The 22,987-nt window shown below is 41.6% G+C and overlaps 1 protein-coding gene across 4 annotated transcripts in view; it reads right to left on the bottom strand.

Moving 5' to 3' along the window:
- Cd47 (CD47 molecule) overlaps positions 1 to 22,655 on the bottom strand; it is a 58,365-nt gene extending 35,710 nt beyond the window's left edge. For 2 of the 4 annotated variants that reach the window (XM_057763677.1, XM_057763678.1), the window contains exons 1-3: positions 22,096 to 22,654; positions 10,725 to 11,072; positions 9,617 to 9,700 (exon numbers count right to left, since the gene is read on the bottom strand). In XM_057763677.1, the coding sequence (XP_057619660.1) occupies positions 9,617 to 9,700; positions 10,725 to 11,072; positions 22,096 to 22,141 (478 nt within the window). In that variant the 5' untranslated portion in view covers positions 22,142 to 22,654. Of the gene's footprint in view, positions 1 to 9,616; positions 9,701 to 10,724; positions 11,073 to 22,095 lie in introns of all 4 variants that reach the window. The other 2 variants (XM_057763676.1, XM_057763679.1) reach the window with 2 other exon arrangements.
- Positions 22,656 to 22,987: the final 332 nt, after the last annotated feature.

The raw sequence follows: 22,987 nt of genomic DNA, 5'->3' as shown, positions 1-22,987 counted from the left end.
TTCAAACCAGGGAAATCTAGGTTAAAATCCTGGACGTGTGATTGACCTTGGACACATTACTTGACTCTCATTTGTTTTCCATACTGAGAAGAGATAACACCTACATCTCTGTCCAAGAGTTCTGAGAAAAGCGCAGCACGTGACATTAATATTGCATCTGGGATGCACTCAGATAAGCGGGAGGTCACTCCACTCTAGCTGCCTGTCCTGCAAGCACTTCCTATAACTTTGGAGCAGCATCTTTCTCATCATGGAATCCACATTGCTCACCTCAACACCCGACCCACAGTCAGTGCCCAACAAATCTTCATGAAGGAGAAACCTTCCTTCTAACTCTGACATTCCTGTGATGGAGATGGCACCCTCATTTTTTTCTGGTAAAAATTTGAGAACCAAAGATTCCGAGTGTGTGTGACTGAATGCTCAGCCGTAAATGGGACACTGTATCACCATCTCCAAAGCTCAGAAACTAGCACTGAAGAGGGAACAAAGGGAATGTACAAGTCTGAGGACAGGGCCTGGTATTGTGGCAAGCTGTCTTCTATGCACGACAGGGCCATTGTTCTATTGAACTCACAGCAGCTATGATTCCATGCACAAGATCGGCACAAGATTTGGAGCGTCAGACAATGTGCAGGTAGTTAACGGCTGCTGGAGTTGGGGGAGAGACTCTTCTGTGGTATTGTGTCACATCCTTGCATGACCTCAGGGACTTGACCTGACTGGGGTGCCAGGAGAATGAAGAAAACACAAACACACGGAGACAGACAGACAGAGAAAGACGCTGGGGTTGGGTGAAATGGGCTCTCTGGTGGAGAAACCTCAGGACTCTGGAAGCTCAGAATGTTTGCTTTATGCAGTTGAATAAGAAGGCAAGGATATTATCTACAACTAAACAAGGAGGCAAGCATATTACACACAACGAAACAAGGAATCTGCGCTATTACATACAGATAAACAAGGGGTAGGTTTAGCTAATCTGCTTAGGAGCAGTTTCCATAGGGGAACACTCTTCAGGCTGTAATATACCAGGGGAAGAACCGAAAGCTATGGTGGACATTTTCTGCACACACTTTCAGCATCCACACATGGCCAGATGAAGGCTTTGCCATTACTGTGAGTTTCAAACTCCCCTCCCCGAGGGGTTGAGGAAGACTTTGCCATTGTCCTATGGGTCTGAGGCTATGGACCTTGATATGGCCGTGACAAGGTCAACAGCACATCTTCATTCAAGACTTCATCACTCAGGTGTGCACTACATCGCACAGTGTAGTCACTGGCAGGTCGTTCCTGCTCTTGTAAATAACCCATCACTAATATTTCTATAAGCAATCCTAATAAAAGTCATTGGATCACAGACACATACTAAAAAAGGACATGAACGTGGATGGGAGGCTACTCGGGACGGAGCATGGAGATCAGTGGAAGTGGGATGATAGGAAGGATAATAGGGGTGAATATACATGACTGAAAACATCATAATGAAACCCACTATTACAATATATATAAATAGTATGTGTTTAGTATATATATTAAATATATATTTTAAGCCGGGTGGTGGTGGCGCACGTCTTTAATCCCAGCACTTGGGAGGCAGAGGCAGGCGGATCTCTGTGAGTTCGAGACCAGCCTGGTCTACAAGAGCTAGTTCCAGGACAGGCTCCAAAGCCACAGAGAAACCCTGTCTCGAAAAACCAAATATATATATATATATATATATATATATATATATATATATATATATACACACACATAAATAAATTAGATATTGAGGACCAGGTAAGCTGATTCTCTTTTTTGGGGGGGTGGGGGGATGACAACATATAAGAAAAAAATCAAAACAAAAAGCTCTCTCTAAACTCAAGTCCTGAGGCACTGGCCTAGAAACACATGAATGTCATACAGTGTTTACAGATAGTCAGGCCCCTTGCTCCAAAGCAACAAATAGTCACCATTCCCTATGTTCTACTGAGTGGAATTCAATTACATCCTGGACAATTTCTATTTCTCATTTATGCTTACATTTCCAAAAAAAAGCACAACACAGTAAAAATGATTTCTAATACCTAAATCTCCAAGTCACAAAATAAGTATCATTGTAATAACAAACATATATTCTCCCCCAAATAATATTATATGCCAAGGTTTATTTTATTAACTTCTTCCTGCACTCAAAAACATCTCCAAGAACAAAGAAACAACTTACAAGATGGGAGAATATCTTTTGCAAATATATACTGGACAGGGAATTATCGCCTAGAACCTATAAATAATTCCAAAAATTAAACATTACAAAGTTCCCAATTCATCTAGTCAAGAAATGGGCTAGTGAACTGAACAGAGAGTTCTCAGAAAGAGAAGTCACCCAATCAACAAATCATCCAAACCAACCACTTAGCAAATGAGCTTCTGACCCCAACAGTTTTCAGAGGGAGAACAACAAAGAAATTCAAGAACATTCGAAGAAATGTTAAATATCCTTGGCTTCGAGATTCCTTCTCATTCTAGCAGAATGGCTACCATTAGGAAAACAAACAATAAAGCTGGTAAGGATATTAGGGAAATGGAGCCTTTATACACGGTGAGGGAGTACAATGCTGTCACAGGCAGAATGAAAACCATATGTCTCTCTAAAAACTAAAAGTAGAACTACTATAAGATCTGTCTATACCAGTCCTAAGTAAACCTGAAGGATTTGTGTACTCACAATAACCAAGCTGAGGAAGTAGCCTGCATGTTCATCAATGGATATAAACGTGTGTGTGTGTGTGTCTGTTTGTTTGTACACACAAAATGGAGTTTTAATCAGCTGTAAGGAAGAATAAAATTATGACATCTGTAGGAAATTAGATAGAACTGGGGATCATTATGTTAAGTGAAAAAAACCATATTCTTTTGTTTTATACAAATCATATATATTTGAAAACAATAAATATGTATATATAAAACATGAAAACAGAAGACTATGAAAAGGGAGAAACAGGTCTAAAGGGAGGGAGAGGCAGGAAAATGAGGTTATGATAAAATATATGTGACGTGAAAGCAGAAATGGAGACCAACTATGGAAAAGAAATGGACCAGCAAGAGGAGGTTGAGATCAGAGGAGAACAATAAGGGGACAAATAAGAACAAAATTAAAGGTAAAGATCCTCCTGCCTCTATCTCCTGAGTGGTGGGATTAAAGGTGTGTGCCACCACCGCTTGGTTAACATAAAAAGTTTTATAGATGAAACCTTGTGAAACCTAGAGAATGAAATAGATATCCAAACCCAAGAGGCATGTAGAATTCCAAGCAGATGTGACCAGAACAGCTTCTCCATGATACATCATAGTCAAGATGCCAAAAGTATGAGTGATGAAACAATACTAAAAGTGGTACGAGAAAAAGACCACCCAGCATCCAACGATGGGGATATTGGAATAACCTCAGACCTTTTCTCAGAAACCCCAATAGTCAAAACTGCAAATTTTATGATAGATTTCAAGTTGTAGAAATAACTATGAACCAAGAATCATATACCCAGCAAACTTATCTTTTAAATTGACGGATAAAGAGATTTCAAGACAAACACTAACTAAGATGATTACTGACAAAGAAGTCAGTACTGCTAAATATTCTTAAAGGAAGACTACATAGGGAGAAATTGAAAGGCAGCCTCCCTTTAAAAGAACACTGACAATGCATGCTCTATGAAAGGAAAAGAACAGGATGAGGAAGGAAAGAATTAACTCCATGCAACACAGCTAACTCACAACACTAATACGGGGAAGGAAAAGAAGCACCAAGAATAGAGCACTACAGAAAACCACCTAACAGAAATCTTAGGAAACAGAAAACTCCTTTCAGTAATGACTTTAACTGTAAATGACCTTAACTCACTAATAAAAAGAAGCAGACTAACAAAATGGATTAAAAACCAAGAACTACTATCTGTTGTATCTGGAGAGGGAAACACACACACACACACACACACACAGTTATAAAAAAAAAAAAAAACTTCAGAAACTGATTATTAGAGTATGGAGAACGAACAAACTACCAGGCAGGCAGGATCCATTAGCAAGTTATCCTCATACAAGCAAGCATAGCTATCCTCATACATGATAAAGAAGACTCCAAACAAAGACTAATCGTAAGTGATAAAGAAAAAACACATATTAATAAAGAGAACAATCCATCAAGAACTTCTAACAACTATAAACATTTATGTATTGAAAACTAGAACCCACAACTTTACAAACCAAACACTAGAAAGGCATAAAAGGCCATGTAATTCCTGGCATAATAACAGTGGGAGACTTTAATACATACTGTCATAGTTAGACAGGTCTTCCAAACTAAACCTAAGCAAAGAAATTTCAGATTTAACAGATATACAGAGACTATTCTATTCAGCAGAAAAGAAATACACATTCTCAGCAACACATGAATTATTTCCAAAACTGATTGCATAATCAAACTTAAACAACAACTGTGATAATTCCTTGTCTCTTATCAGAACACCAGGAAATAAAAGTAGTAATCAACAGGAGGAGAAACCACAGAAATAGTCAGACAAGACAATGCATTTTTAAGCCAGGGAGAAAATTTAGAAATTGCTACAGTCAAATGAAAATGAAAACACAATTTACTAGACCCTTCAGATACAGACAAGGGAATCAGCCCTAAGACCACGCCATATACAGTGATAAGCACTTATGGTAAAAAGCAAAAAGCATCTCAAATAAACAACACAACAATGCACCTCAAGGCTCCAGACAAGCAAGAGGACAACCCCAAACTCAAAGATGGCAGAAAATAATAAAGACTTGGAAGAAATAATGATTCAGGGATTAAAAGAATATCCAATGTCAATCAAAGTCTTGGTTCTTTGAAACAGTTAGTGAGATTGATAAACTTCTAGCTAAACTGGCAAAAATGAAGAGGTAGAAGACCCATATTAATCAAACTATAGGAAAAAGATATTAAAACAGACTCCAGTGAAATCCAGAACATAATTAAAGAATGCTTTGAGAATACATACTCTAAAAAGCTAGAAAAATCTAAAAGAAAGAGATAAATTTCTAAATACATATTATCTGTCAAAATTAAAAGACAGACGATATAGGTAATTTAAATAGTCCCATTACAAGTAATGAGATTGAAGCTGTAATCAAATTCCCCATACAAAGAAAAGTCTAGGATAACCTGGAGTCACTGCTGAATTCTCTCAAATTTTCAAGGAAGATCCATTCCAACAGTCTATTTTGTTCCACAGAATAGAAAGGGAAGGAACACCATCAAACCGATCCCACAAAGTCATTATTATGTTGGTATCAAAGACATGAAAAAAGAAAGAAAAAAATTAGAGAAAATTCCCTGAGGAACTTACATACAAAACTTCAAATTTCTGAAATTGAAATCTCTTAAACTTAAGAACACATTAAGAAGATCTTACATCATGACCAAGTGAGCTTCATCCAATGGATGCAGGGGGTGGGTCAACATCCACAAATCATTAAGTCCATAACATATAAGTAAACTTTAGGACAGCGATTATATAATCACCTCAAAAGATGCAGATATCTCACTAACTTCAGCACGCCTTCATGGTAAAAGTCCTGGAGACATTAAGAATATATATATGTGTGGCAAATAATCAAACCTAGGACCAACATTACAGTAAACAGGCAACAGCAGAGAGCATTTTCTCTAAAATCAAGAAGGAGACAGTGACACCCACTTCACTGTTCTGATTCAATGTGGTCCTGTCTTTAACAGCAAGACAGGAGAAAGAAATGAAAGGAGTAAAACCAGGAAGGGAAAAAGACAAACTAGCCCTGTTCGCACATGGCACGAGGCTACATTTGAAAGACCATACACAATCTATCATGAAATCCTTGGATTTAATAAACACTTTTAGTGAAGTTATAAGATATAAGATAAATATATGAAAATCAGTAGCCTTAACAAATACCCACAATGAACTCACAGAGAAAGAAATTAGGAAAAATATGTTACTTTGTCATTCAATATGGTTAGGAGTGAACAGGGTGACAAATATCAACAATGAAAACTTCAAAATATCGACAAAAGACACCAAAGAAAATGCTAGACAATGGAAAGATCATCCATTGATCCTGGTGTGATGAAGTTAGTATCATGAAAATGTCTCTATTATCAAAAGTAATTTACAGATTCGATGCAACTCACATCAAAATCTGATGTTATTCTTCAAAGAAGTAGACAGAGAAAAAAAACAAGGTGAGTGTCCACATGGAACTACAGAAGAGCACAAAGAGCCACAGCAAGCCTAAGGAGGGAAGCATGACTGGAGGTATTGTGGTTATGACTTAAGATCACACTACAGAGACACAGACAAATACAGCAAACACACCAGACAGGGAGACCAGTGGAACAGAACAAAGAAACCAACAAAGGTGTCAAAATACGCAGCTGGAAAAAAAAGACAGCCTATTCAAAAGAGCGGTGACAGCTAGACTGGATATCTCCCTGTAGAACCTTCTGGATAAAAGTGGATCAAAGACCTTAATTTAAAAGCTAAAACACTGGAACTGCTAGAGGAAAATTTAGGGAATACATTTTAAGATAAATGGTTAGGTAAGAACCTCTGAACAGACCTCTAATAGTGCAAGGACCATCTCCAAGAATCAACAAAGGAACTACATAAAACTGAAGTTTCTGCACAGCAAAGGGAAGCTCAGCCAAGGAAACAGACAGCCTGCAGAATGGGAGAAGATCTTTAACAGCTACATTCAAATAGGGGGCTCATATCAGAATTTACAGAGGGAAAACTAAAGGATTAAAAAAAACCCTGTCAATCAATAAATAGGCTATTAAATGAACAGTTCTCAAAAAAGGAAACACAAACGGCAACAGGTATTTTTTTAAGTGTTCAATGTCCTTAGTCATCGGGGAATTGCAAATTAAAGCTACTGTGATACCATCTCATCCTAGTCAGAAATACTATCACCAAGCAACCTCACAAAAGATAGTCACATGGATGCAGAGAAAGAAGAAACCTTATTCATTCCTGGTGGGAGGTCAAACAAGTACGACCACTATGGAAATAAACATGGAAATTTCTCAAAATATCTGAACAAAGAAGTACTGTATGACCCAACTATAACTCTTAGCTATATATCCAAATGATTGCATATCCTACCACAGAGACACGTGTACATTCATGTTCGTACCACACTACACACAATAGCAAGGAAATGGAACCAGCCTAAATGAGAAATGAATAGATAATGAAAACATGGTACATACACACAATAGGATTTTATTCAGCTGTAAAATATAAAACAATGAAGCTTGCAGGAAAATCGATAGTTCTGGAGAGACAAAACACGCATGTTCTATTTCAAAGGCAGACCCTAGCCTGGTTTGTGTGTGTGGTAGGGTATACCCGTATACACATGGGTAAAGCCTTAAATGCTACAAAAGAGATCAAGACATAAATGATGAAAACAGGTGATCAGAAAAGACAGGGAGTAGGTAAAAGGGCACGGGGACATGAAAAAGGCAGAGACGGGGCGGGGGGGGGGGAGTTACAAGGATGGGATTAGGGGCAGGGATACAAGGGGGTAAGAGAGACTATTAAAACATACTTTGAAAATGCCATGATGCTATTTAATACCTTGTATGATAATTTGAAAAGTAAGATACCCCACGATTCTTAAAAAGGGGAAAGGCTGACAAACAGTGGCAGCAGATCACAGCAAAGACGCAGAGAAATTGGGCCCCTCATACAGCTGGCAACAGTGTAATGAACACCAACTCTGGAAACCTGTTCCTGGTTTCCTCAAACACTGGATGGGTAATCCCAAACTGAAAAGGGTCACAATCTTGCAGAGGTGAATGAGTAAGCAGACTATGAGAATTCCACAGAATACACCTTTAGTGAAAAACCCACTGGGTTAATATGTGTCATGGACATGTGTTACTTTGTCAAACAAGCAAACAAACAAACGCAATCAAATACAAGAAGCCCACTGTCTCAAGGGCACCATGCCGAGTGGGTACACCTTAGCAGATCATCTGTTAACTGTTTCATTGATGATTTCTTATTGAATTGATGAAGTCACAGATACAGATGGCACATTAGCACCTGATAGTCAGGAGTACCTGAAAGTCTGGTGAGTGACTGAAGGGTTAGCCTTGGGATGCTGTGCTGATAGACCAGCTTCAAATGGCAATCACAATAGTGGTTAGCCAAGTGTAATAAAACGACAGAGAACCTCCTGTACACAGGACAACTGTGGACTTCCTGGTTCTGATACTACGGCACAGCTACATAGGATACAAACACTGGGGAAGACTGAATTGGGGATACACAGAATTCTGTCTCTGATTCATGCAATGCTAGCTATTAAATATATATTATATATTATATGCTATATAGTTATTAAATATATATACACAAATATTTTTAAATGGGTGAAAAAGTCAGAAACTTCAAGCTTCTAGTAAAAAATTTTCCATTCCCTACAACAAAATTTTCTCGCCTTATGACACAAAACAAAGCCTGTCTCTTAGTCTGTGTGGGTATTTGAAGACAGGATAAGACAATTACATACAAAATAATCTGTCTCCATCCCAGACTCTGGGATGCCCTTCCTACTCACCTCCATTCCATTTCCAGCCTTTTCACTCTCAAACTCAGAGGTTTTATCAATTTTCTTCTCAGTGACCCACATTACCTTGCAAGTCACTGTTCCTATGTCTGTCTGGCCCTTTTACTCCCATGAACCTATCCACTTTCTCAGAAAACCTCCGACTAGGTATTGGATGAGCTCTTCCTGTGCACACTGCAGACTGACTAGACTGTCCTGAAAGACAGATATTTAAAGAGAGAGCTCTTTAACCCAAATTAACATCAATCACAAAGGAACAGTATATGTGAGATTCTGACAGAAAGACCTTTTTTAAATTCTTCTTGCTCCTAAGCCATTCCTTCCTTTCTCAGCAAACTTCTAGGGAAATTTGATGAAAACACACAGAAAAAACATCCCAAGGAAATAAGATTTCCATCCTCGTTTTAGAGATATGCAGCTTGGTCTCAGTGAAGTACCTTCCAGGAAGACACAGGTGAACAGTGAGTCCTGAAGAAGGTAACTCAGACTGCCTGATTAGAGTAATCTCTAATCCTATGTCAGAATATTTCATCAAGCCACCTTCCCCCTCCCAATCTGCTATCAGACATTTTGTCATTTTAAAAGCGGGAACAGATGGAAAGTAGCTGACCTAATTCAGCCGTCCTGAGCCCACTCAGAGCTGGTTCTCAAAGTGCCATCAACCCTGAGATCAGCTATACATCTGGTGCTTTAAATAGAGCTCAAGATGCACTCTTTAAAAACTGTTAGGATTCTCTGTATGTATTTTTTAAAAAAAAAGTCAGCCAGCAGAGCAGAAACTAGAAAACAAAGTGTTTACTTCAGATAACAGCGGTGCTGTCCACAACTCACCAACTCATTCATGAAAAGAGACTCTTTTCATGGCTCTGTCACCAAGCCTGAATTCAATGCGGGTAGGGTGGATCCCCATTTCCCCAGTGTGCTGGCAAGTGGAGCAAGGTTGGCCACAGAAGCCCTCGGGAATCAGCATGATTACCTAATGTGCAACCTCCTTTCTCCTTCTCGTCCCCTGCCGGGGTAGTGTGGTTAGAACAGTCTGCTCCGTAGCTAGAGTTGGAGTCTATAAGACCACAAAAAGATGAAATAACCAGGAGGAACTACACAAATTAATTGAATAATTAAAAAGTACATTTTTTTTTTGCAAAAGTTTATTTTGGTTTGATAATGTGGGGTCATGCCCTAGAGCTCTGTGCTGTCTGAAACTCACTATATAGTCCAGACTTGCCTAATTTCCAGCGATCCTCCTTAGTCTCTCTAGTGCTAAGATCAGTCTTGGGCCACTACACTCAGGTGAAGTACATTTGATGACAACAAACAGAACCGCCTATTATATTACCTCAATAGAAAAGTCCTATGACCAAGAAGGGGAGCCACACAACATTCAAGAGAAGGAAAAGCAAAAGTAGGCAAGACAGAAGTAAGCAAGACAAAACTCCTGGAAGCCACCAATCAGTATGTCAGAATTTATTAATGGTCAGCTCTCTTTTGGTTCAAAGGAATTTCTACTTCACTTTTCTTCTTTCCTCCCCCACTTTCTGTTGCTTTTGAAGAGAGGTCTCCTGTTGCCCAGGCTGGCCTCAAACTTGTTATAAAGCTGAGGCTGGTCTTACTCCTGAGTGACGGGGCTAATAGATATGAGCCAAGCCATCTGGTCACCACCGCTCTCTTTTTCTAAGAGGGTCAGTTTCATCAGGACACAGGAGGCCTTTTGATAGGTCCTACTTTTTTACTCAGTCTCTTTTCTTCTGCCGTAACAGAACTGGGAATAGGTGATCTATAAGAAGCTTAATTTGCTTCCTAGTACTGGGACTGAGAAGCTCCACCCCACGGCATTGGCACCGCCCAGCCTCTGGTAAGGGTCTTTGTGCTGCCTCATAAGGCAGTGGGAGGGCAGGATGGTGAGTGTGTATACGCCAAAGAGAAAAAAACCAAGACTGCCATGCTTGCTTTCCCAGGGGATGGCAAACCCACCCACCTGAGAAATGCCCTAATCTTCTCTCATAGTGACTTCCCCCTCAAAGCACTCCCACAGTGGCCACGACATCTCAACGCAAGTTTCCGTACAAGCAAACTGCATCACTTACCCATACGGTGTTTCAGCTCTATAACTGTCTTGCCTTCTCTGGATAATTCTGTGACTTCACACGTGTAGTTTCCCACGACCGCCTGAGTCCTACCCATTTTCAAAGAGGCATCACCTTTCAGTAAGTCTGAGACTGAGATTTTCGCACTGCTGAAGTTGGTCTCTACGGTAGAGTTGTTTTTACTTCCGTCATAGATGAAAATGTATGTTTTGTTTAACTTCCACTTCACGTACATTTCTTCGGTGCTTTGTGCCTCCACATTAAGGACGATGCAAGGGATGACGACAGTTTCATTGCACTTGGTGTACTCTACAGATTTGATTTTACGAAACAGTAGTTGAGCTGAACCTGGAAAACAGATGCAAAAATATTTCATTATAATCGGTTTTATATTATTCATATATAATCTATGGTATATCATCTTAGGTGTACTACAAACCCTTAAGGTAAAGAAAAATACTTCAATTGTTCATGTAAACAAGCAGTATAAGAACAAGGTGAAAATAGCAACAATTATTTGTATACCAGCTAACAGACTGTAAGTTTTCTTTATTCAATCTTAATAATACAAAGTATACATCACTATGCATCTTGGGGATAAATTCACCAATTGTGTTGGAAAATGCAACTAGCTTTTCAAGCTTTGAGAGCTCTGAAACCATCATATCTGCTTACTGATATATGTAGGAAAATACTGACCTTACTATGGGAACATTCTGAACAAAAAGCCAAGTATTATATTTGGGCTCAACTTCTATATACTTCTTCTACATGGAACTTGCTAAAGTGATATGAAATTTATCTCTACACTCAGGCTGCATAACCAAAAAAAAGGTAGCCAGTTCTATTATACTTTAATATACAAAGCAACTCGAATGAATCAAATCTTATCTTTCCAAGAAGATGGAAAGTCTTAGAATACTAACGAGAAAAAAAAATGTTCTCAGTGGCTATTTCCCACTGCAAAAGAGAGAGCAATAGACATTTTGTATGCAAGTCTCAGAAAGGATTACACACAATTGAATGGCATTTTCCTACCCCGACATTTCATTGAATCTACAGAACAATTTTGAAATGTAGATTACAGGTATTTCTTCCTCCAACAAACCATAAACTACTCAAAAATCCCAGAAAGAAGAAACCAGGAGCAGATGCTGCTAACAAGTAGAGTATACTCATCGGGTCTTCTCAACTTATCTGGCATAAGGCACCAGCAGCAGCCTTGCCACGGTGCCTGAGTGACTAGAGTAAATGGAAGGGTCACCATTTAACTTAAACAACAAGATGCAGAGATACTCCTGCTGTATTTCATAACATGGACATTTATCAAAGCTCTTATCCAAGGAGCTTGTTGACTTTTCTTTCAAAACCCATAGTACCAATGAATATAAAACATTAACTTTGTTAATCTTTAATACTTCCTCCTTCTGTGTACACTAGAAATAAAGTCAGGGGTTTAAGATGTTATTGTAACAGTGTGATTATTAATAAATACCCATTGAGTTAAATATAAAGACATATACTGGAATACAATCTGGACTGTGTTCAAGAAAACTCAAGCACAAGCTGACTGCCTGGCACACTCTGGAGTGCAGTCTTAAGTAATTCATTTTTCTATAGCATGGTTTAATAAGGAGGATCAGAGCAAATGACGTGTGGCTTCTAAGAAATGCTCCCTAAGCAACAGTCCGCCCTACGAACACAGGGCAATAGCGTAAAACTGGACACTGTGGCATCTCCTGTAATGAGCTGGGTCTTCTGAGTGTTCCTGGCAATGTGCCACTGGAAGCAGCCTTGGGGCATCCACAGCTCACCTTTCCCAGTTCTCTAGACTCTTAGCCACCGAATATTAGGAAGCCCTAGGCAAAACCTCATTGTCCAATTATGCTTTCTCCACCCTTGGAATTTTGATTATTTCCCTGGAGAAAGAGCCATTGAGGACAAGGAACCATATTGAATGACGAGAGACTGGGGCGGAGGGTGAGGTCCCAACGACATAAAAAGGCAAGTGTCAGAATAAACCTGTGAAGATTCTGAAATGGATAGAAAGTTCCCAGACTGTCTTGTCAGTGGGTGCTGGGGACTATCTAGCGGAACTTCTGCAATCATCAGATTCTAGATGGGCTCTGCTTCTGCAGACTTCAACGTGGGTATCTACAACTGGGTAAGTTATTGGAATTGACGGTTATGAACAAGATTTGTTTCAAGAGAAATTTTGTTTTATAAACAACTTATACCTCATGGAAGAGAGTTCCAAACAACATCACTTTAAAAAAACAAAATAAAAAAAAAACTGAAGATACTGACCAATTTTATATCCATCAATAAATTGTTCCAGCGTTCTTGCTTGCCTATGTGTCTGCTCTACCAATTTGCCTTCAAATGTAATTTTGTCTACTTTCTGATTTGTTCTTTAAGGATTAAAATTAAAACTCTGATGTATGTCCATTTTATAACAGCATGAATCATTTCAAAGTTTAAAAATTATATTCATATGAGTCATTTCAAAATTATTCTTCTCTAGAAGACACAGTGAATGGCTCAGCATCCTGTGGGATTTTCTTCCCCCAGAAGACCCCAGGTAAGAACGAGGTGGCTGGGGAACAGCCTACAAGTTTGTAAGTTGTTATATATATTTCAAGGAACACACGGAGTGCTAAGTGTATTGTGTTACTTCTTGCAGTAAAAACATTTCATAGCTGAAGCAATTTATGCAGAATAAATGCTATCAATAGAAGGGAAAAGTAAATTTGACCTGGATAACCAAGGCAACCTTCACACTAATAACTAGTAAATAAGAGTAGCCCATAACATCCCTCCAGATGTTAAATGCAGATTCTTTATGTACAAACATGCTATTAAAAACATTAATCTGATATGGGCTTTTATCTTTTGCCCATTGCCTCTCGATGGAATAGCAAAGTGAGGAAAAACTAGCTAACCCAGAGGGGGTCAATGACCATGAATAATGAACATAAGAAAATTTACATATATAAGATATGCTGTAGCAGTCTATTCCACAGAGTAGGGAAACTTAACCAAGGACGATGCCAGAGTTACAGGCAAATTATCAAATAAGCTGGTAGGGTTAGCTTTTATCAAACGCCAAAAATAGTAGATGTCACAACTTCGATGAACACAGCACCAACAGAAACTTCCCAACCCGGTCCCGAGCACAGCTGTGGAGTGCCGAGGTCTGGTCCATATGGTACAGTAGATGCGCTGTAACAACATGCTGTAGTTAAGAATAACCTGGACGAAACACTGGCAGGGTGGACAACGGAATAGAAAAGTGGTGTGTATCTTGAGGCGCTGAGAATCCTCATTATGGGACATGTAAGCAGGTGATACAACACAAGGTCACAAGTGGGGCTCTTTTGGTATGACCTAAGTGCTGTGGAGGCCAGAAAATCAACTGTGTAGCAGGTTTCTAAGAAAATTTACATTGCTACTGGAGAACAGGAGACTGTCCTACAGACACTGCTCATCAGGGCCCCTCATGTTTTCAGACATTCCTTGTAAAATTTATTCCCTTTTAATGACTCCTAAACAGTTCGCCTCTTCTCAGCCTGTCCTCTCCAGCAGTCTCTCCCTCCCTAATTCAAATTGAGTCTTCCTGGGAAGGCAGAAGCTCCGGATCCTGCCCGCATAGACTACCGGCAGCCCTGATTATCCATAGGCTTCTTTTCCTCCCTTCCAGAAATGAATTCCTTCACTCAGCTTGTTTCAATTGCCGACTCTAGTCTCTCATAGTCTATCATCTAAAGGACTCAAGCCGCCAGTCTCCAGACCCTCTAATTCCATTATGGAGTGTTTGTTTTTTAAGTCATCTTTTAATAATTGTATATGCATCAAATTTAAAAAGTCCCACACACTCGCCTCTATTTCCCAGCATCCTAAGATAACGATCTCTGGGCATTTCTTGACCTCAGTGCACTCCCAGACTCTGTGTCAACAGGACTCCACTCTAGGTCCTATTACTCTACCATCGCTACAGCTCTTGATCAAATCACCAATGACATCATATGAACAATCCAGTTCACACAGTTCACTTTGTCTTGACTTCTCTATAACACTCGCGCCAGAGAGCAGCTCCTCATTTTCTTTTCTAACTTTGTTCCTCCACCCCTAGCAATCCTTTTGATTAGAAATTTCCTCCACCCTGCCCTACCTTTTAAAATCTAGCCTTTGGCACATTCATGCTCCTAATGTGTGATGGTTTTAATGAGAATGGATCCATAGGTTCCTATGTTTGAAAGCTTGGTCCCTAGTTGGTGGAACTGTTTGGGAAGGATTAGAAGGTGTGGCCTTATTGAAGATGTGTCCCTGGGGATGGGCTTTAAAGTTTCAAAATCCCAAACCATTCTGGTTGAGTCTCTCTCTCCACCTCCTGATGTCAATATGCAAGCTCTCAGCTACTGCTCCAGAGCCATGTCTGCACACTGCCATCATGTTCCCCATCATGGCAGCCATGCATTCATCCCCTGTAATTGTAAGCAAGCTCCAACTAAACACTTTTTTAAAATAACCTGCCTTAGTCATGGTGTCTCATCATAGCAATAGAATAGCAACTAAGACATAAGGGTTTCATGGAAAGCAACCTCTTGCCAAATATCCCTCCCTTACTCCAATAGTTTTAACAATCAGCACATTGTCTTATTCAGCCAGACCCTGCCTTTCTTCTAAACTGTAGATTTTAATCAATGGTCTGTTAGGCATGCCAGTGAGAGTTACTACAATCCATTAAAAATTAATAATGTTCCCAAATTATATAACTATATTTCCAAATCTTCATCTCCCTAAAATATTTTACAGTTATTTACTAGTCAATCAGAGTTTGACCCATAAATCAAGTTGGAGTCCTCTCTGTTTATTTAGCCACAGAGAAATCTTGTTAAGATAACCTATTCAATAGTTTCTAAACCCAAAGTCTTTTGACTGAGTGAATTATACCCTCACCCTTATCCCTTGAAGCACTGCCAGACCTCCAAACTGGCTCCCTGCCTCTATCTTCCATACTGTTCCATGCCAATGCCGATGCATTTTCCACAGTCCTCAAAATAACTGTTCTAAATGCAAATGTGTACTCCTTTGCCCAGTGACACCCCACCACCCTCGTTCTCAAGCCAAATTCTAAGTGCATTAGCATGGAAAACAAACAAGGTTCTCTGAGATCCTTTCCGGCCTCATATCTTGTACTGTCATTTCCAGAGAAATCTCCCATCATAATGACCTTCCTGCAAATCCACAAATAGGCAAAATATGTTCTTATAAATAGCGCTTAGGACATACTGATTCCTAGCATTGGGAGGGCCACACCCTTCTTTGGCCATAAAGTGTGTGCTGTGGTTAAGAGCACATCCACTTTGGGGCCAGATCCCTCATCATAGTTGTAGCACCTTAAGGAATCGTTTAACTTTTAGACCTCAGTGTCCTCTTCAACACGTGAACAGTAGCAGTATCTACTCCACAGAGATTGTGCCGAGCTTTAATGAGAAGAGGAACAAGAAACTCTCATTGTTACCTTTCACACACTTAGCAACCATGTAATAAAGCTGTGGCTACAGTCTGTCCACTTCACTCTTCTTGTCACAGCACCGTGGAGATGACAATTTCTGTCCCCCTGCTCGTTATCAACTGCCACTCAACTGCTGTTGTCCTTTCTTACTGGCCTTTGCTCCCTGTTTTATGTATCTTTCTATTATTCTCAGAAGGTAGGAAGATGACTTCATTGGTATCCTAACGGGCTTTGCAAGCACCAGAAATGACTCAGTACTTTCCTTATGAATGCAGACTTTGAAGCAAATATTAAAAAAAAAATAAAGGAAGGAAAGAAAGTTTGCAAGTTACACAGGAAAGGAATTCCTACTTTTCATATGTCAGGAGAATTCCCAGTGCTTCTACCAGTCTGTCTGTGGATTTGCAAAGCTGTCTGTTGTAACATAAAAATTTCAAGTCAGCTGCATATATGGATAGAAAAATTCCTCAAAAAAAAGTCGCATGCATATGCTTAAGAAAGGCCTTAGCAAGGAGACATCAAAGCTGCAGCTGAAGCTTGAGCAGAGATGTGTTGGAAAAGAAAGGACATGTTCCTTAAACCACCTAGACAGTATGTAAAGAAAAGAAAAAATAACTGAAAGCCGGAAATTATTCAGGTGAGCTCTAGGAAAGGCGATTGGGAAGACGGCTGAGAAAACCTGCAAAGGCTTCCTTGAATGTCATGTTGAAGAGTTTAGACTTGACAAGAGACGGTTCAACTCAGGTTTATTTTAACTTTAAGAAAGATAACTTTTGACAGTAGCATGAAAGGGGGATTAATGGCAGGAAGGGGAGAAGAGAGACCTATTAAGAACCAACTGAAACAGTCCAGGTAAATGACAAGTAGAAAAAAGGGTCTTAAAAATGGCATTAAAAATCAAAGCGGCAAAATCAACAGAAGTCAGATGTGGGAGGTGAGGGAGATAAAAAAGGAAAAATGAAAATTGGAAACTAAAATAGTCTGTGGAACTAGCTGGTTGTAGATTAATCACATGGAAAAGAGGCTGAAGATTTAGGGGAGTTATCCTTTCAGGGTTTCGGACTAAGCATTAAAAGTACCAGCGGTACCGTGAAGTGGTCATGTTCAGTAGATCTACAGTCTATGACTTTGGATTTCAGAGGAAAGGTCGGAGCTATAAAGACTCGGGAATCAGCAGGAATATCGTTGGCAGATGAAATCGCCGGCATAAAAAAGACTGGCCACACAGGGTGCTTGTAGAGCAAACAGCAGAGAACAAAAGTTGGGCACATCAATATTCGTGGAGACGATAATCAAAGAGAATAAGTCAAGGGAGAGAAAGAAGTGAGAGAAGTGGGAGAAGCAAGCAAAACAAGCCACCACACCAATATGGCAGACTACAGGCAGGGCTAGAGTTCACATGGACAAAGGAGATGCTAAACCAGATGTCAAACACTGGAGAAGCAAACCAAGGACTCAAAAGTAGCGGCTTTCCATGTAAGGATGTCAATGGACGGGACCACGTGGGAGCTGCCTTGGGAGGTGATGAGACGCTGCAGTCTTGAGCCTTTAAATAAACCTCTCGGTCAGAAAGCAGAGAAGTCCAACAAGTGTCGAGGTGAGGACAAGGGGAAGGAGTTTCTAGATCTTTTCAGGCTTCGGTTTTCTTTTAATTATGAGGTAAACCTTGATAACAGCTGCAAGCTAAGAGGAAGAAGTCAATGGGAAGGGCAAGATCTACATTATAAGACAGAGCAATAAGTTCTGGGACTGGGTCTCCAAGGTGGTGGATATGAAAGAGAGGTAGAGAGGCTGCCATCCCCTTGGGAAAGTGAATGGGGCTTCTTCTGGAGCTAGGTGAAAGAGGGGGCAAGAAGGCAGTTTATGAAGCTGGGCGTAGCAGTGTTGGAGGTGAACACCGTCCTGCCACTTCTCACAGAGGAGTAAGTAGTGAATTGTGACCTTGGAGTGATGCTCATGAATGGGTTGGAAAGCCCCAATGGCTGCTGAGGCCACTGAAGCATCCATGAAAGACATGGGCGGGCAGAATGGAGCCCTACAGCTCTGCCCTTAGAATCAGCCTCTGCATGGAACAACCTGGGTCTGAGACTAAAATTAAGTCAGGGCAGGAGAAGGATAGAGTCCAAGCTTTTCTTGGTAGATGCTAAGATAAAGGGCAGGGGTCCAGTGCAGAGTCCACAGCTTAATTCAGTCTGACTCGAAGCAACCCCGCCCCGTTCGCTGGCTTTAAGTGTCCTTAGAAGGACAGAACCAGTAGATCTAGAATTACAGGGGTTGGGGCAGTTTGAAGTCAGTAGCATCCTGAAGTCTGACCTTATCATGACCTGAAATGGACCAAGTACTACTGAAAGATAAGCATTTTCTCCTTTCCATAAACCACACAGTGAGTAAGATGCGCTCAAGTTTGAAGTGTGTCTCTACGCCTCTAAGACTCTGGTGGAGAATGTAGTGGAATGCAGCATGAACTCACACTTGCTAAAACTGAGAAAACTAAAATTTTTTTTTTTTGCCCATGAATTCACTTAACCTACCCCCTCCCCCAATCTAGCTGAACAGACTCTAAATCTTATGCAATGCTCCACAGATGTGGAATGAAATATCCAAAGAAGGGTGGTGCCTCTCATTGAAATTTCAATCCCATGTAACCACAAAGAGGGAAACTCCACACCTGGAGTCTAAGACAGCGGTTCTCAACCAGTGGGTCGCGACCTCTGTGGGGCGGCACCGATCAGATATCCTGCATATCAGATGTTTGCATCACAACTCAGCAGCAGCAAAATTACAGTTGTGAAGTGGCAACGAAAATAATCTTATGTTTGGGGGTCGTCACCCCAGTATGAAGAGCTGCAATATGAAGGGTTGCAGCACTAGGAAGGTTGAGAACTACTGGTCTAGGGAAGTAAGAACCACATTTGCACTGCAGTGACTTTAGCAAAATTGAATCTACAATGTTATCCTTTTGGTTTTCCCAACGAGTGACTGCACTCAGATGCAAAGTGAAAGCAAGTTTATCATCGAGTAGGCATTAGATTAGACTGAGACACAAGCTGCAAAACTGTAGAATTTTGTATTTTATCTAAAATGCTATGAAACGAAAAACCTCAAAGGCAGGTAAAATGGTCCTCTATACATGGTAGCACAAAAAGAACATTGCTGAAATAAAAACATGAATTGTGGTGATTTTTGTATTTGGAACATGTATCAATGGAGGGGTAGGTATCTCTTTTTTGCCTTTAGAAAAAGGTCTTCCAAACTTTTATTAGAGCTTTACCGATGAAGTTAAGCTATCTGCCAAAACTCAGGTGACAGGAGAAGGGTCCCAGTGTAGACGGTGCAGGCAAGGCACAGCCTGCTGCTCTAGCCTGGTGCTGCAGCCCCACACACCAGGGAGTGTACAGAGGCACTTATTCCTTTAAAATGCCAACTTGCTCTTCAAAATAATATGTTCTTCAAGAGAAAAGAAAACATTTTTTACCTGAGCAGCTACATGACTGCTATATTTAGATAATAAAACATTTTTAACTCAATCAAGTGCAAGCCTGACTTTTAAAAGTCACTTGGAACAAAGAAAAATCATTCAACCATCACAGAAATTATTGGTTCATATATACGGCTGACATTATTTACTTAAGGTTGTATTTACTAGTTAGTGATTACCCGGAAACTGTTATGCTCTTAAAGGAAATGTGATTGGACATGCAGGGGAGGAGTAGGGACATTCATTCCAAATCTTGTAAGCCATCACAGAGGGCTGCACTTGGTTTTAATTGGCTGAGAGGGGTGTTAGAAAGCCCCACACACTCCCCTTTTAACCACAGAGGTCACTGAAACTGCAAGGATTACAATGGCATGGCCCCTGGCTGCCCGTTTCATTATAAATGAAACTGAAAATAAGATCCACCCCAGCACAAATGAGCGTTAGAAATCACTTTCATACTCGCTCTAGATTCTAAATCTGCTCTCTTGGGCCCTTGATAACTGCCTGTGTTCTCAGACTGTTAGCATGTTTTCATATGTGTTCTTTTCAACCTATATACGCTATACACACAAAAGTCCAATTTATCATTGACAAACATTCATTTCTTGATTTACATATGTCTAACAACTCAAAAGCCTAATGCCTGTACTCTGGGTTTGGATTTCTGTTTTGTTTTGGTTTTTGTTTGTTTGCTAGTTAATAGCAAATACAATAAAAAACAGTGCAAGTCGTGAATTTTGCCACTTCTTGTAGATTCAGATGTATTAACATTGGACAAAATGAACGTTAATTAATGTGATCATAACTGTTGCTAACATAAGCCTAACACAATTCCTATTGCCAAAACTACCGTTCTAACAGTTTTGTTTTTTTTTAAATCTACTTGAAAATAGGGCTTAAAAAAACACAGTATATGGCTTATATTTTTACTTTTCAGACAAACAAGCTTCACCTTCCATCATCTGAATCAGTAACATTTTGTTGCAAATTTATACCTGGCTCACTATGAAAGCTCTCTGATTATACAACAGGTATTTGAAAACAGTGTTATAATGATAGCAATGGCCACAAGCATAGTAAAGATGACTGAGATCGGAAAACACCTACTACTAGCAATTTAGATAACATGGATATTTATTATTATCAGCTACAACATGCAAGACACTTGGGGAGGAGAAAGTGAGGAGAAGGGAATAAGGGTATCTTGAACCAGTTCCCAGACATGGGCCTTTATGAATGGCACACCGAGGTTAACCATCAGTTTAACGCTGAATTAATTTATCATCACCCTAAGTCAAATTTAACATTTGCTGTTTTCCTTGCTTCAAGCCTGTTCTGAATCTTACAAAAAAAGTTCGCAGAGGAATCTACGGATACGAAGCTCGACGGATAGTATATGGTCCAAAAAAAAAAAAAAAAGCCTATTCTTCACTCAGCTTTTACAAGGGAGATACACGTTTAAAAACAGCAAAAATACTTTACAGAAGATGGGGAGGAGGATGCATCTTTGGCATCTAAGGACCAGTCTGCAGTCTGCTGCATGTGTGTTTTGATTTGTTATTACTATCCTTAGAACACTGGCAACATCTGAGTAAATTCAAAAGAAAAGAAAAAAGAAAAAAACGTTTCCCCAAAGGAGGGGGGAAAAAACTTTAATCTATAATAAGGAATACATTAAAGTGCTGGCGGGGGGGGGGGTGAGGGTGGTGGCGGCGGGGGTGTCAGGAGAAAAGTGTTTCCAGGAAGCTTGTTTTTAGGATTCAAAACAACAGCCACCAAAATACGCAGCCAGAAAAAAAATCTTTGAAAAATGCTGGTTGGGAAATGAAACTTAGATTCAACGCGTCTCCTCTGCTCCAGTGCTAACGCGGTAGGGCAAAAGCCTTTCTGATCGACTTCAACAAAATGCGCACTTCATCACAAGAGGCCCCGGCCCTCCCACTCCAGACCTTCAGCCCCAAATGCTGCGTGGAAGCACCGAGAAGGGAGAAGGGTACAAGAGGAGGGGGTTCCTGGCAGCTGCCCCCCTCGCTTTCTTTGCAGTTCAGGCTTGGACAGTTGCGGTTGTTCCTAGTCTTTCCTACGTGTGCGCACTGGAGAGTGAGAAGCTTCAGCTCGCTTTCCCCGGGGGGGAAAAGGGGACCACGGAAGGAGAGCGGAGGAAGGGGGACAGACAGGGACGCCGATGCCCCACGGGGCCCTCCCACGGGGGCGCTCGGGGTGCGCAGGGCCCGCGCATCCCGCCACCCTCTCCTCTCCTCTCCGCTCTTCTCCGGGGCGCCGCCTGACCGACGGGGGTGCAATCCACACTCTTGCGGGGGCGCCCGGGTGCTGAGCACCAGTCCGAGAGCCGCCGGGATCCCCGAGCCACTCACCGCAGCAGCAGGAGCCCAGCAACAGCGCCGCCACCAAGGGCCACATCTCCGCGCCGTCGCCGGGGGGTCGCCGCCGCAGGTGTCTGGAGCCGCCACCGCCTCCGCTGTCTTCAGGGGAACGACCAGCGAGCAGCGCCGCAGCAGTGACAGGCTGGAACGGCCGCCCAGGCTGCCCGGGTGCGCGCGCGCGCGTGTCCGCCGCCCGGAGCCCGCTCCCACGCCCCGCGAGCGAGGGAGCCGCGCACGCGCACTCCACCCCGCCTGGCCGCCTCTGCTTGTTGACGTGACGCCAGGCTCACACCCAGGCTCTGGGCAGGCTCCGGCGGAGACCTAGCCTGCTCCCGGGCTGGGCGAGTTTGGATTTCCTCCCTGCTCAGTCTCCCCACTCGGCAGCTCTCTTCCGGCTTCGTGTCCTGGGCCGGCCTGGAAGACGGAGCGTGGGGCACACGCGCTCTCCCGGACTCACGGCACGCGCCCTTGTGCAGCCGGGCTGTCCCCTCTCGGTGGCCAGCTCACCCGGACCTCCGAGCCCTCCCAGCCCCAGTCCTCCTCCTCTCCGGGTGTGGGCGCTGCTTCTGCTTTTACTACGTTCCCTCCCAAGGCACCGCCTCCTCTTCTGCAGCCCTGGCGCCCCGGGGCGGGGGCTGTGACCAGGGCCCGGCTCCTGAGGAGCTCCTTCCTTCTGGCTTTTCCTGGCCCTAGGCTCTCTCTGGCCTGACTTGTTCTGGAAGCAGTCCTTGTCCGTTCTTTTTACTTTGTTGGCTAATGTTTCCAGCCCCCGTTCAGGCTTAGCCAAACAAGTTCCATGCGTGATGAGTAGTTTAAAATGTGACGAGCAAAACACAGCGGATGGGGTGGAGGTGGGGGCACGGACACAGGGATTCTGGCAGAC

Source organism: Chionomys nivalis, chromosome 3 (assembly GCF_950005125.1).
Source record: "Chionomys nivalis chromosome 3, mChiNiv1.1, whole genome shotgun sequence".
Lineage (NCBI taxonomy): Eukaryota > Metazoa > Chordata > Mammalia > Rodentia > Cricetidae > Chionomys > Chionomys nivalis.
Note: the sequence above shows the minus strand (reverse complement) of the source record. Positions and strands in the feature narration are given on the sequence as shown.